This window comes from Tympanuchus pallidicinctus, unplaced genomic scaffold (genome assembly GCF_026119805.1).
Source record: "Tympanuchus pallidicinctus isolate F22 unplaced genomic scaffold, pur_lepc_1.0 scaffold7, whole genome shotgun sequence".
NCBI classification, from domain to species: domain Eukaryota; kingdom Metazoa; phylum Chordata; class Aves; order Galliformes; family Phasianidae; genus Tympanuchus; species Tympanuchus pallidicinctus.
This window is the reverse complement of record NW_026294791.1, coordinates 1,308,236-1,320,698: the sequence shown is the minus strand read 5'-3', so window position 1 is coordinate 1,320,698 and position 12,463 is coordinate 1,308,236. Positions and strand designations below refer to the sequence as shown.

The 12,463-nt window shown below is 52.4% G+C and overlaps 1 protein-coding gene across 7 annotated transcripts in view; it reads left to right on the top strand.

Moving 5' to 3' along the window:
* Window positions 1-10,638, top strand: part of PDE4B (phosphodiesterase 4B) — a 147,226-nt gene extending 136,588 nt beyond the window's left edge. For all 7 annotated transcript variants that reach the window (XM_052666867.1, XM_052666869.1, XM_052666868.1 and 4 more), the window contains 9 exons: window positions 485-578; window positions 2,661-2,839; window positions 3,084-3,182; window positions 3,465-3,629; window positions 3,854-3,953; window positions 4,618-4,772; window positions 4,860-4,982; window positions 6,013-6,195; window positions 8,899-10,638. In XM_052666867.1, the coding sequence (XP_052522827.1) occupies window positions 485-578; window positions 2,661-2,839; window positions 3,084-3,182; window positions 3,465-3,629; window positions 3,854-3,953; window positions 4,618-4,772; window positions 4,860-4,982; window positions 6,013-6,195; window positions 8,899-9,264 (1,464 nt within the window). In that variant the 3' untranslated portion in view covers window positions 9,265-10,638. The remainder of the gene's footprint in view (window positions 1-484; window positions 579-2,660; window positions 2,840-3,083; window positions 3,183-3,464; window positions 3,630-3,853; window positions 3,954-4,617; window positions 4,773-4,859; window positions 4,983-6,012; window positions 6,196-8,898) is intronic.
* The last annotated feature ends 1,825 nt before the right edge of the window (window positions 10,639-12,463 follow it).

Genomic DNA, 12,463 nt, shown 5'->3' with positions numbered 1-12,463 from the left:
ATTAGCAAATGGAGAGCAGTGTATGGCTGCAGCTGGGAGAGCACTGCGTCTCTCTGCAGTGATGCAGGCAGAGCTGAGATTTGTGGCATCTTTGCTTTTCTCTTTGGAACACATGCAGCCGCATTGCAAAATGGAGCAAACTTATGTAATGGAGCTGAGAACAAAAGGAGGTGGAAATAGAATCCAGTACCAGACGTGGGTCTTTCAGAGAGGTTACCTGAGGCATCTCATTTCTGGCAGTGAAAATAATGTCTGTCTGTGGAGGAAATTCGTGTTGCAGTTTTTGCGTGCTGAGCAGAAGTAGGTAGCCGCACTGGTGCTGCGGGGAATCTCAGTGAAGCTGAATGGCTCTGATTCCGTTTCATATCTCTCTGTAACTGTATTTTTCACCTCTTGCTTGTCCGTTTGCTTGCTGTAGAGTTGAAGCCGTGTGAAAGCATTCATAAAAATCCCATTCCTATGTTTGTGTTTCTCCTCCCTCCAGTTCAAGAGGATGCTGAACCGCGAGCTGACGCACCTCTCCGAGATGAGCCGCTCCGGCAACCAGGTGTCCGAGTACATCTCCAACACCTTCCTGGGTAAGCAGTGCCTGGGCTCCGGCCCCTGGGGCAGCCCCTGCCTCTGCCTCCTTTTGAAGCCACATCTCAGCACACAGCATTACTGGAAGGCTTTGATTTTCTGCTTTCCAAACGGAGATGGGGAGGAGAAGGATGCAGCGCTAGCCTGGCGCTCTGCGCAGAGGGATTCCCTTTCCAGATGGAAAGATCTCTCTGGTTGGGCTGAACAGAGCTGCTGTCGGCCACGTTGTGCAATGTTTGCTTTTTGTGGTGACCTTATGTGAAGGACAAAGCCACCCGAGCCCAGCTGCACGCACTCATCTTTGCACCTTCTGCCTCATAAAAGTGCATCCCCCCCCCTCAGAGCCAAGGGCTTGGACGGGCAAGGTCAACCCAGGAGTTTTATTACTCTGTGCTTACGTGCTCATTTTGCACTGGAAATCTGAGCCCACCTCAAAGATACGCACAGCATTTCGCGTGACATTCCTTTTGTAGGAGCTTCCAGGACGACCGACACGAACAAATTAAACATTTAAGTGTTCTGAGAAGCGTTTACTTCCTCTGTGTTTACAAAGCCCAACTTTACAAAAATTACAGTTTACTGTGGTTTCAAACAGTTCCCTAATAGGTGCTCAGTTGCTCTTAAGCAGCAGCTTGATGCTGGGGCCCCACTGAGCACGCATTTCCATTGGCCTGAACACTGTGCCCACATCCTCAGGGAGCTCACGCCCCACAGTCATCGTGGCCCAGAATGCCTTCCCTCTATGACACACCATTATTTCCATTAAGGGATTTTAAAGTGATTTCAGTAGCCAGTTGCAACTGGAGCTGCCACGTGCATTTAGGGCTCATCACATCATGAATAATCCATGTAAGAGTCTGGAGCTGCTTTGTAGGAATCCACTGCTCTTCTCCTGTCGCTCAGCTTAATGGCGACATCCAGAGCAGAAACAAATACAGGGAAGAAGAGCAGGGCAGCCTCACTGCCAGCAGCAGGGCACTTCTGAGTGCCCCGCTGCAGAAATACCCAGTGCAGCCTGAAGCTGGACTTGATATCACACCCATACAGCACGTGTACGCCCATTCTGGTGGGGTCATTGGAGAGAAATTATCAGAGCTTTCAAATGGATCCTAAAGCTCTTTTAGGAAGTTGTGCTGTCACTTTTTTATGAGTTTGCTTTTCTATTTTTCCCTTAAAACGTGGTTTAAAAATGAAAGGAATGCACGGTGTAGAAGAGGTTGGACAAAAAAGGAGAAATCATAGAATCATAGTATGGCTTGGGTTGGAAGAGACCTTGGAAATGCATCCAAGCAGCATTTGTGAAATGAGGATAGCTCATGGATGCTAAAACCAAATGGCATATCTGTGTTCAGTCGCTTGGCTTCATTAAATGAGCTGAGGCTGGCAGCAGTGGGGCAGCCCCAGCGCCGTCACTTGGCCAAGGGTGTGAGAGCTTGGGTTTGTCCCTGGGCCCTGCCATGGGCATGGGCAGGAGCTCGGCCTCTGCAGAGCAGTGCCTCGGGCACAGAAATCCACATGTGCCCTTTGATGGGCCATGAACGTGACCTGCTAACTGGGAGGCATTATGGAAACACTAATTAAAGGTTTAAGGGTAATTACCCTATTTTCCTAAGTGTTATTTTGCACTGAGCACTGAATAACAATATAGAGTATAGCTCTATCTTTCTCTAAGGATTTTCCCTAGTCTGTACTCCTCAGATTCTCCCCTGCACTGTTCATAAGGATGTTGTATACATCAAAAGGATTCTTTTGGGAATTCACAAAGTTCCAGGGAAGGGCCAGCTTGGATGTTAGGAGAAATCTCTTCACCCAAAGGGCGCCCAGCACCACACAGCTGCCCAGGGGTCGGGGGTCAGCATCCCTGGGGGTGTGCAGAGCCGTGGGGATGTGGCCCTGAGGGACGTGGGCAGTGGGCATGGGGTGGGCAGGGGGTGGAGGAGGGCTTTTCAATGTTAATGATGCTGTGATGCTATGATTCTGTATTAATGATCAAAGTAAGGGTTGATGTGAGGGGCTGCGCAGAGTGCGCACACTGTGTTCCTGCAAATGGTGCTGATTTCTTTCACCTTTCTTCGTTGCAGACAAGCAGAATGATGTGGAGATTCCTTCTCCCACGCAGAAAGACAGAGAGAAGAAGAAAAAGCAGCAGCTCATGACCCAGATCAGCGGAGTGAAAAAATTAATGCATAGTTCAAGCTTAAATAATACCAGCATCTCACGATTTGGTGTGAAAACAGAAAAGGAAGACCATCTGGCCAAGGTACATCAGATTGATATGGTTCGTGGAGAATTGGTGTGATCTTGGAGCAAGTGGCCTCCTCGTACAGGTGCTCTGACATCAGCACTTCCACAGCTGCCCTGTGTTCCTGTACTGCAGTAATCACTGGTGCTTATGAACTGGCTTGACTACCGCAGACAGGAAAACAAAACGCTTTGGTGGGAGGGAAACATGCAGACATGTCTCAAGAAACATTTTAACTGTTCTCTTTGTGTCTTTTCCAAAGGAGCTGGAAGATCTGAATAAGTGGGGTCTGAACATATTTAATGTTGCCAGGTATTCCCACAACAGGCCGCTCACCTGCATCATGTACGCCATATTTCAGGTGCGTGGTTTTCTGTCCTTTCACAGCACTGGTTTAATACCTGGTGGCTCCCTGTTACACCACCAGGTGCACTGTGACATCCCTGTGTACAGGCAGTTGTGGATGCCCCATCCCTGGAGGCATTCAAGGCCAGGCTGGGTGTGGCTCTGGGCAGCCTGGGCTGCTGGTTGGAGACCCTGCACACAGCAGGGGCTAGGAATGAGATGAGCATTGTGCTCCTTTTCAACCCAGGCCATGCTGGGATTCTATGATTCTAAGATACTTTTGACATCTCTTACGCAGGAGCGAGATCTACTGAAGACATTCAAGATCTCATCAGATACCTTTGTGACGTACATGATGACATTGGAAGACCACTACCATTCGGACGTGGCATACCACAACAGCCTGCATGCTGCTGATGTCGCCCAGTCCACCCACGTTCTCCTCTCCACCCCTGCACTGGATGTGAGTACTGCTTTGAGCTGAGCTCTGTGCCCAGCCATCTGTAATCTCTATTTCATCCTAAGGAGCGCGTGCTTGCATGTCAGCCTCCCTTCTGAGCAAATGGCTTACTTATACAAGCCTCGTCCTCCTAAAAGTGATTCAAAAAGCAGAGAGGGTTTGTTTCTGTAATTGGGCACCCCAAAGTGGTGATGGGCTTCTCTCACAGATCCCCATTTCCTCCATAGGCTGTCTTCACCGACTTGGAAATCCTCGCTGCTATTTTTGCAGCTGCGATTCACGACGTGGATCACCCCGGTGTCTCCAACCAGTTTCTGATTAACACAAGTGAGTTTTGTTTCAAATACAATCACGGCTTCATCTGCAAACTCAGAGTACGTTTTCCATTACAGCAGGGGCCAAACTGTGACTTTCAGACCACGGTGCTTTCTCAAAACACTGCGCAGCAAATGAGTTCTACGTTTTGAAGTGGAGCGACAGCATAAGTCGAATTCCTATCGAAACAAAGGAAGCTATTGTAGTATAATTTGCAAAGCGGCCTTGAGTCTTGTGATTATCACTTGATAAGGCATAATAAATCTTCCAAATTTCGTCATTAACAGAAGATTGGCGATGCTGTTGCTATTGACAACAATAGAGCTAAATATTGTGGTTCATGTTGTATTCTGCAACAGGCTAAGCATGTGTTTTGGTTCCAAAGGATGGGCATTGTTCTTTTTTGGAAAGCGCGTGTGCAGGATCCATGCTTTCTGCTGTCAGTGCTTCCAGAGCCTGTAACTAAGTCAGCTGGATGCTGTTTGGCTCACTAGGGCTGAGCAAAGGGCTGTCGGTGTTCTGTACACATGTGGTCAGAGCTGCATGCTCTTGGACTATATGATACAAAAAAGGAAACTTCTCTGTTTCTTCGCAGACAAACATCGCAGTGCCCAGCGCTCGCTGTGGAGTCCCACACTGCATGCAAACTGAGTCCATGTTTGTGCTGTTTTGGCAGATTCCGAGCTGGCGCTGATGTACAACGACGAGTCCGTCCTGGAGAACCACCACCTGGCAGTGGGCTTCAAACTGCTGCAGGAGGAGCACTGCGACATCTTCCAGAACCTGACCAAGAAGCAGCGGCAGACGCTCAGGAAGATGGTGATCGACATGGTAGGGCCCTGGCACACTGCTGCTCTTCGCATACAGGCTTCCCTGCCCGGCCGCCCTCACTGAGGTTGTGTTTTCTCTTCCATGAAGGTACTGGCAACAGATATGTCCAAGCACATGAGCCTGCTGGCAGATCTGAAGACGATGGTGGAAACTAAGAAGGTGACCAGTTCAGGAGTGCTCCTGCTAGACAACTACACGGACAGGATACAGGTACAGCAGAGTTCCTGCAGGACGGAAGCACCTTGCCTGTCTTGTTCAGTACCAAGAAAACCACGTTCCTGTTCTTGCTGTTGCTTCCAGATGATCTAGATATAGCAAAGAGGCTGACCCAGATGTCAGCCATCATGCAGGAGCTGTAGACCTCCTGATTTCATGTGCTCTGCACCACAAACACCACAATAGTTGGGTGTGTGTGTGGGGGGGGGGGGGCCTCATGTCTTTTTGGTGGAAGGAATTAGCTGTTTAACTCTTGGAGCAGGCAGCTGCAAACATGCTTGTGCCTCTGAGGTTGATCTGTTCAGCTGAGTATTTGAGGGCTTGTGAATTTCCCTGCTGCTTTTTCTCCTTTCTTTGTCCTAACAAAGAGGTATAGAACGATTGCAGGACCTCAGTTTTAACTCCACAGCTGAAGCAGCTCTTAAGCTGGGTTGAAGCTAATGATGCGCACTGCTCTCTCCAGGATCTAATCCTCACCTTACAGGCATGACAAGGCAGCTCTGGGAGGGGTTATATGCTTCACATGTAGGACGAGGTACACTGCTGTCTCCCCACTTTGCTGGCCAGCTTAGAACAAGAAAACCCTCTCACATTTCTGTTGACATTAGAGCAGCTCCCTGCACCGAGTCCCCGTGGCCGCAGTTAGTCAGGCACCCGGCTGTGTGCGTGAAAGGGATGTTACTCATTGACTAAAGCAGCAGCATTTAACCATGTCAGAGCCTGAAAATACCCTTTGAATGGCGGGAAGCACCTGCATTCAAAAACAAACCTCTGTGATGTCACCAGCGTTGCTGCTGCTGCACCCGGTGTAAGTTCTGAGACATCTGGAACACGCAGAGCGCGCTGCACCGCTGCAGCTGCAGGGCCCATGCACAGGGATCGTAGGGTGCTAACATTTCTGTACCAAATTGCATAATCAAAGAGCCTCGTGGTTAAGTGTTCTGAATTGAGCAAGCAGATACAGCTTGAAGCCGTCCTCTTTTTCCATTGGATTTTATGAGTTTTCTGATGAATGTAATTGCAGGTTCTCCGAAACATGGTACATTGTGCAGACTTGAGTAATCCCACAAAGTCCCTGGAGCTGTACCGGCAGTGGACGGACAGAATCATGGAGGAGTTCTTCCAGCAGGGAGACAAAGAGAGGGAAAGGGGAATGGAAATCAGCCCCATGTGTGACAAACACACAGCGTCGGTGGAAAAATCACAGGTAATTGGCCCGGAGCCACACGGCGGTATTGCCTCAGACACAAAGCTCATCTGCTCTCTCTAACACAACTAGGCAAAGGGCCAGCTGTTCTGAGGGCTGGTTCTGATTGACGCCCAGCTGTGCCTGAAGGTCCTACGGCCCTGCAGCCAGGCTGTGGGCTCCCTTCTCATTCCTTGGCGTCCCCACACTCCCCACACACATGCTTATCTTGCCCTGTTTGTGTCCCAGTTTCCAGAGTGAGCTGTTCTCCTTTTGTTCCCCGGGCTGGAGGAGTGTGATCCTGATCTGTTTGGGTCTCTTACGTCTTCACACCCCACAGCCTCCTTCCTGGCTCTTAATTAGCACCTCCTAATCCTACTGGTACTGCACCCCACATTAGAAATGGCAATGCCTGTCCCTCTGATGGCAGAGATACGAGCAGCCCCAAGGGGGGCTTCACCCAGGACTCCAACAGGGCCCAAATTTTGGTTGCTTTTGGCCTCGTGTAGAATGATTTTGCAGGGCATGAATCGGCCAGTTCAGCTCAGTGGAGCCTCTGTATTGTGAAGTCCAAGTGTAGATATTTAAATTAGTGCAGGTCTTAAAAAGAACTTGGGTTTTTCTTGTATTTGGAGATCACCTGTTTCATCCCTGGTTCTGATTCATATGATGATTTCAAAGTCAACTTAGATCTGACCTGCAGAGCACAGGCCACAGTGTTTCACCTGGTTAGGCAGAAACAAAGCCGGAGGTTTATGTAGGCCAGAACGTACTCCAGTCTTCATATAATGCTGTCCCAGTTGTTGTTTTGGAAGGACTTGAGCAAGCCATCATCAAGGTTTTTCAGTTTGAATAAGTAAGAAAATCGATGATAATTATTTCCAAATGTCCTCTTGGGCTAAGCCAGGCAGTTTCAAAACTATTCACTGGACCGCATGGTGATTTTGTTGGAAAAATCTGTCTTATTTGTTAACCTAACAAGAAATGAATCCTTCAGCCAGGCTTGGCAAGCAAATGCCCATGTGCTCCGCGTGTGAGCGCCAGTTAATTCTGTGGTTCACATGCATGCTTCACAGAGGTTTCAAAATGGCATTTTTGCTTTGCAAAAGGAGTTGCACGAAATGGCCACTACCGAGCTACCAACGAATGCAAAGGAGAGGGGGAAGCGGCGTTTCCATCCCGGGGTGAAACAGAGAACCCAAGGGCAGACAGTGTGCGAGTGTGGCCGAGCTCTGGTGTTCCTCTTTACATCAGAACACTTTAGGATCGGGCTGGAAGCTGCTCTGCCATCGGAGCTGTTTGTGCAAGGAAACGACAGCGCTGTGTGAGGCGGTCAGTGCCGAGCTGTGCTCCCCCAGGCCGTGCCGGGTGGCCATCGGCTCACCGGTTGGGATCTTTGTCACTCTAAAAGTGCTCCGGATCTCCTGTGCTGCAGGAAATTTTCATCACCTTTTCGTTTAAGCTGCCTTCCCAGTATGTTACAATTGAATGTTAATGGTTCTATTGACATCCTGTTGTGTCTGAAGGAGGCATGTGCGATTTCCAAAGCAAACATCTGCGCGTTGAGCCTGGCCCCTCTGAGAGCCATTTTCCTGCTGCGCTGAAACGTCGTCCAGCAGTGAGGAGAGAAGTGACACACTCTGCCAAGACGGAAGAATTTCAATCCTCTTTATGGCCATTCAGTTTTCTCCATCCTGGACATACGTCCTCTTACTCAGACAATTGAAACATGATTGAGCTCAGTGCCTACGCGCCTGCGAGCGGATGGGCTGACGGCCGCACCGCTTCCACCCCGGCACGTCACCACTGGGGGCTTGGGCAGCCCGCCTGGATACAGGAGCAGAACTTGGTGGGCTGCCTCCCCTTCTTCCTGCGCTCTTTCCAAAATGAAGGGATAGGAAAGGAAATCTTGACCAGGCTGGACCGACCAATGCTCATTAGATGTCATTTCTGCAGGGACTTTGGGGCTACTCCGCCTTCGGAGTGGTAACTTGCCCTGTCCCCTGCACAGCAGCGGTTGATTCACTGGGCAGGAGGAGGCACCCACAGGGACATTCAGAATCTTTCAGCCAGGGACAGGTGCGGCAGCTTCATCTTGGAGTTCCAGGTGCCTCCTGCTTTCAGTCTACCTTTCACACAGGGTTGGTTCTGGGCAAGCGTTGATCTGATCAGCACTGATCAGATTCCCCTCAGCTTCTCCTCCTCACGCGCACAGCCCCGGGGCTCTCAGCCTGTCCCCATCAGGAAGTGCTCCAGGCCTCCACCATCTCTGCACGTTCCACTGGGCTCTCCAGCAGTTCCCTGTCTGGCCTGAACTGGACAGCCCCACACTGGGCGCAGTGCTCCAGCTGTGCCTCCCCAGTGCAGAGCAGAAGGTAGGAGCACCTCCCACACCTGCTAACTACACTTTGGGCAATGCACCCCCAGTGCCAGTGGTCCTCTTGGCCACCAGGACACACTGCTGCCTCATGGCCAACTGTTGGCCAACTGTTGGTCAACCAGGACCCGCAGGTCCTTCTCTGCAGAGCTCCTTTCCAGCAGTTCGGCCTCTGACCTACCCTGATGCGTGCTCTTTTTCCTCCCCAGGTGTAGCACTCCTGCTGTTCAGATCTTGCACCTAGGCAGGCGTTCAGCCCGTAAACTCATGCATTAATATCATTTTAACTTTTCAGACAGCCGTCTCAGTGCATTTCCCTTCCCTAAGCGTGTTCCCATGTTTTGCAGGTCGGGTTCATCGACTACATCGTGCACCCGCTGTGGGAGACATGGGCTGACCTGGTGCAGCCGGACGCACAGGACATCCTGGACACTCTGGAGGACAACAGGAACTGGTACCAGAGCATGATCCCACAGAGCCCCTCACCCCCACTGGAGGAGCGGGGCCAGGACTGCCCCGGCCTGATGGAGAAGTTCCAGTTCGAGCTGACCTTGGAGGAGGAGGATTCGGACGGGCCCGAGAGGGAAGGCGAGAGCGTCGGCTACTTCCACAGCAAGAAGATGCTGTGCACGGGCAGCCCGGGGCAGGAGGACGTGCAGCGGGAGGCGAACATAGAAATTGTGACAGAGGACACGTCTCCCGTTGACACATAATGCCCTGCGCCTGTGTAAGTGGATTGGAAACGCTTAACGAGCACGCAAGCGGTCTGGTGGGACTCGCCTGCAGCCTGGGCCTTGGGCCTGTGCCTGACATTGGCTGACGGATCTCCGGGTCCGTGGGGCCGTCGGGGCTCCGTGCTGAACAATGGCTCAGGAAACGCCGTGAGTGATGCTGGGGTGGCCGCGCGAGCTGCGGGCGCCGCGTGGCCGGGGGCTGCGGGCGCCAACACCGAGCGGCCCAGCGCGCGGCGGAGAGATTGCGCACTGTTCGCTCCGGGACTCCAACCCGCCGGGCTGATAGAAACTACTGATCCATAACTCTGCGTGTAGAACCTGCCCGCCCCACCGCCTGTCTGCAGACCTGTGTGCCTTCTTTGTAAACGCCCTCATGTCTTTTCGAGATCTGTTCGATACACGGAGTTCAGTGTGAGCAGCGGCACCGAGTGTTCGGGAACCGACGGATCCTTTTTGATTCTTCCTGTTACAAGAAGCAGTCTTCCTTTTTCCGCGGGCAATACCTGTCACTTTATTGCGGTTAATCACTTTTCCAGACTAAGAGAAGGGATTCCCTCTGTTTTTGCATTACGGCACTTTTAATTAGTCTTCTGAAGGCCCCCCTCGTTGCCTGCCCCTCTGCCCGGGGTGGCTGCGGCGCAGTGGCACGCAAACACCTTCGTGTTCCGCCTTCCCTTCGTTTAGGCCCACCGTCCTCCTCCTCCCGCACTGCCTTGAGCTCTAACACCTCCATTACTGTTTATAACAGTGTATTTATTACGTAATGTATATACTGTAATGTTTTGTAAGTTATTAATTTATATGAATTAGCATTGCCTGTCGGCGGCGATGTTAATTGTGTAGAAGACTCGGAATAAGAGTTGCCTTTTATTTTTCCTTGTTTTTGTTTTTGTTTTTGTTTTCTCGTAACCTTTTGTATTGCATAAAGTACAAAACCTGAACACAGCTGAAGAGACATACGCAACCCAGGGGACGGGGCGGAGGTGGCCGCGTCCTGCCCCAGCCTCCCGACAACCCAATGTGAACCTCTATGACAAAAATGTGAACTGATGTAATAATTGTGCTGTGAAACTCCTCCTGACGACGCCGTTGGGCACGGCGAGCGGTGCCACTCAGTTTGTAACATACGTTTTGAGCTTTCTGGTCCAACTCGTGACAACTAGTTAATGACAATAGCACAGTTGTGCATGATCAATGGGTGTGTATGTCTGTCGAACACTGCATTGTTCCAGGTGGTTATTTTCTTGTTTTCAAAAGTTTCACACGACGTATGTTATAGTATTATATATTGTGTTCAGATGCATTCTTAAGAGATTTTTATATGAAGTGAATAAATGAATGCATGACCCTGTCCCAGGGCTGCTCACAGCGTTGTTTGTTCAGTGAGGGCTGGACTGCAGGTATGGCACGGGGAGGTTGGGACACAGCATAGGGCGGCCAGCACGTGGCACGGGGTGGCTGGGATGTGGAACAGGGTGGCTGGAACATGGCACGGGGTGGCTGGGATGTGGCACAGGCAGAGGGGATGCCCATGGGATGGCTGCTCCCCGCTCAGTGCTGTCCCTGCCCAGCGGCAGCGGCGCCAGGAAGGCGCTGCAGACAGGAAGGCGATGCCGCAGCGCACCGCAGCCCGGCGGTGGCTTTCATGTCCCGGCCGTACCCAACGCAATTGAAACAACCAGCGGTCTTCCAGGAACAACACGCCCTGCTGCTGCGTGGGGCCGGGCCGGCAGCGGGCGGCGGAGCTGAGCGCAGGGCCACATCCTGTCCCCGCATCCCTGCAGCCGTGCCCCGCGCTGTGGCTGTGCCCCCCAGGCACCACCGCTGCTGCTGCTGAGACCGATCTTTCCTTTCTGCCCGATTTATCCTCTGCCTTCGATGAGCCCAGCGAAGCTCCAAACCCACAGCTGAAGGAACACGAAGCAGCGCTGGGGGAGGGAGGGCTGCGGTGCGTTCTGTGCTGCCTCTCCCTTCCTCAACCCCCCCAGGTTTATTTTTTCCCTTCCCACTGACCCACTTCTGGCAGTGGCGTCACCACGAGTGCAGCAAGGACAGCCGCCATGCTCTGTGCTGCAGCAGCAGCATCCTTCCCTGCTCTGCTCCAGCAGCACTGCCACAGAACCAACCCCAGACCTCAGCTAGGGGGATTCCCCAGCCAGGTGATGGCACTCTGCATCCTCTCCTCGAGGATGAGGCCATGTGTTGGCTGCACGCTGCTGGCCCCAGGTTCCTGCTAGCCCCTGCAGCTGTATGGCTTCCTTCAGCATCAGGCATGCAGCAGATGCACGGCGTTGGCTGCTTCCATGGGTGGCATGCAGGGATGGTGCTCTGCCTGCTCCCAGCTGTACCCTGGGATGCAGGAATGCATGCAATTGGCTGTGTGACCATGGTGTGCAGCTGTCGTGTGCAACTGTGCAAGCAGGGAACGCAGCTCAGGCTGGAGGTGGGGTTGTGGTTGGGTGCACAGCACAGTCCCTGTTTCAGCAGAACAGCTTTGAGGAAGCTGTAGGTTTCTTCTGCTGAGCAGCGGTACGTTTCTCACCTGGACAGTGCAGCACGGTGCTGCTCACTGCATGGCAGGGCACAGGGATGCAGGTCCCATGGCATCGGGCTGGCTGGAGCTGTGCACCAGCAGTAGGAGCACCCCCAAAAATGTGCCTTTATTGCAGAGCTGCTCAGCTGCTGGCAGCACTTTGGGTGCAACATGCCACGTTTTGGGCACGTCCTGCCACATCTCAGCATGTAACGCATCTACAGTTCGGGTCTGCTCTGAGGGGCAGGGAAGGGGTCACCAATTTTGCTCAGGTCCCATTTTTGCAAAGCATGGGCCGTGTCACCCTGGGGCTCCCCACGCTGTGTTTCCCCTTCCACTCAGCAGCCGAAGTTCAGCCTCCTCTGTGCACACAGCCGTGCACAGCTGCACAGCTCCATCTGCCGAGCCCAAACCGCTGCACGGCGCCGCGCACACAGCAGGGATGTGCACAAAGGGGCACGTGCCACCAGGACAGGCAGCAGGGATCTGTGCAATGGGAGCCAGCGCTGCTGGAGCCGCACGCAGCTGGATGCCTGTGCAGCTAAAGCCATGCACAGCTGGATCCTGGCTGGCTGCAGCCTGAGCACAGCCAGAGCCGTGCACAGCTGGATCCTCACACAGCTGGATCCTCACACAGCTGGAGGC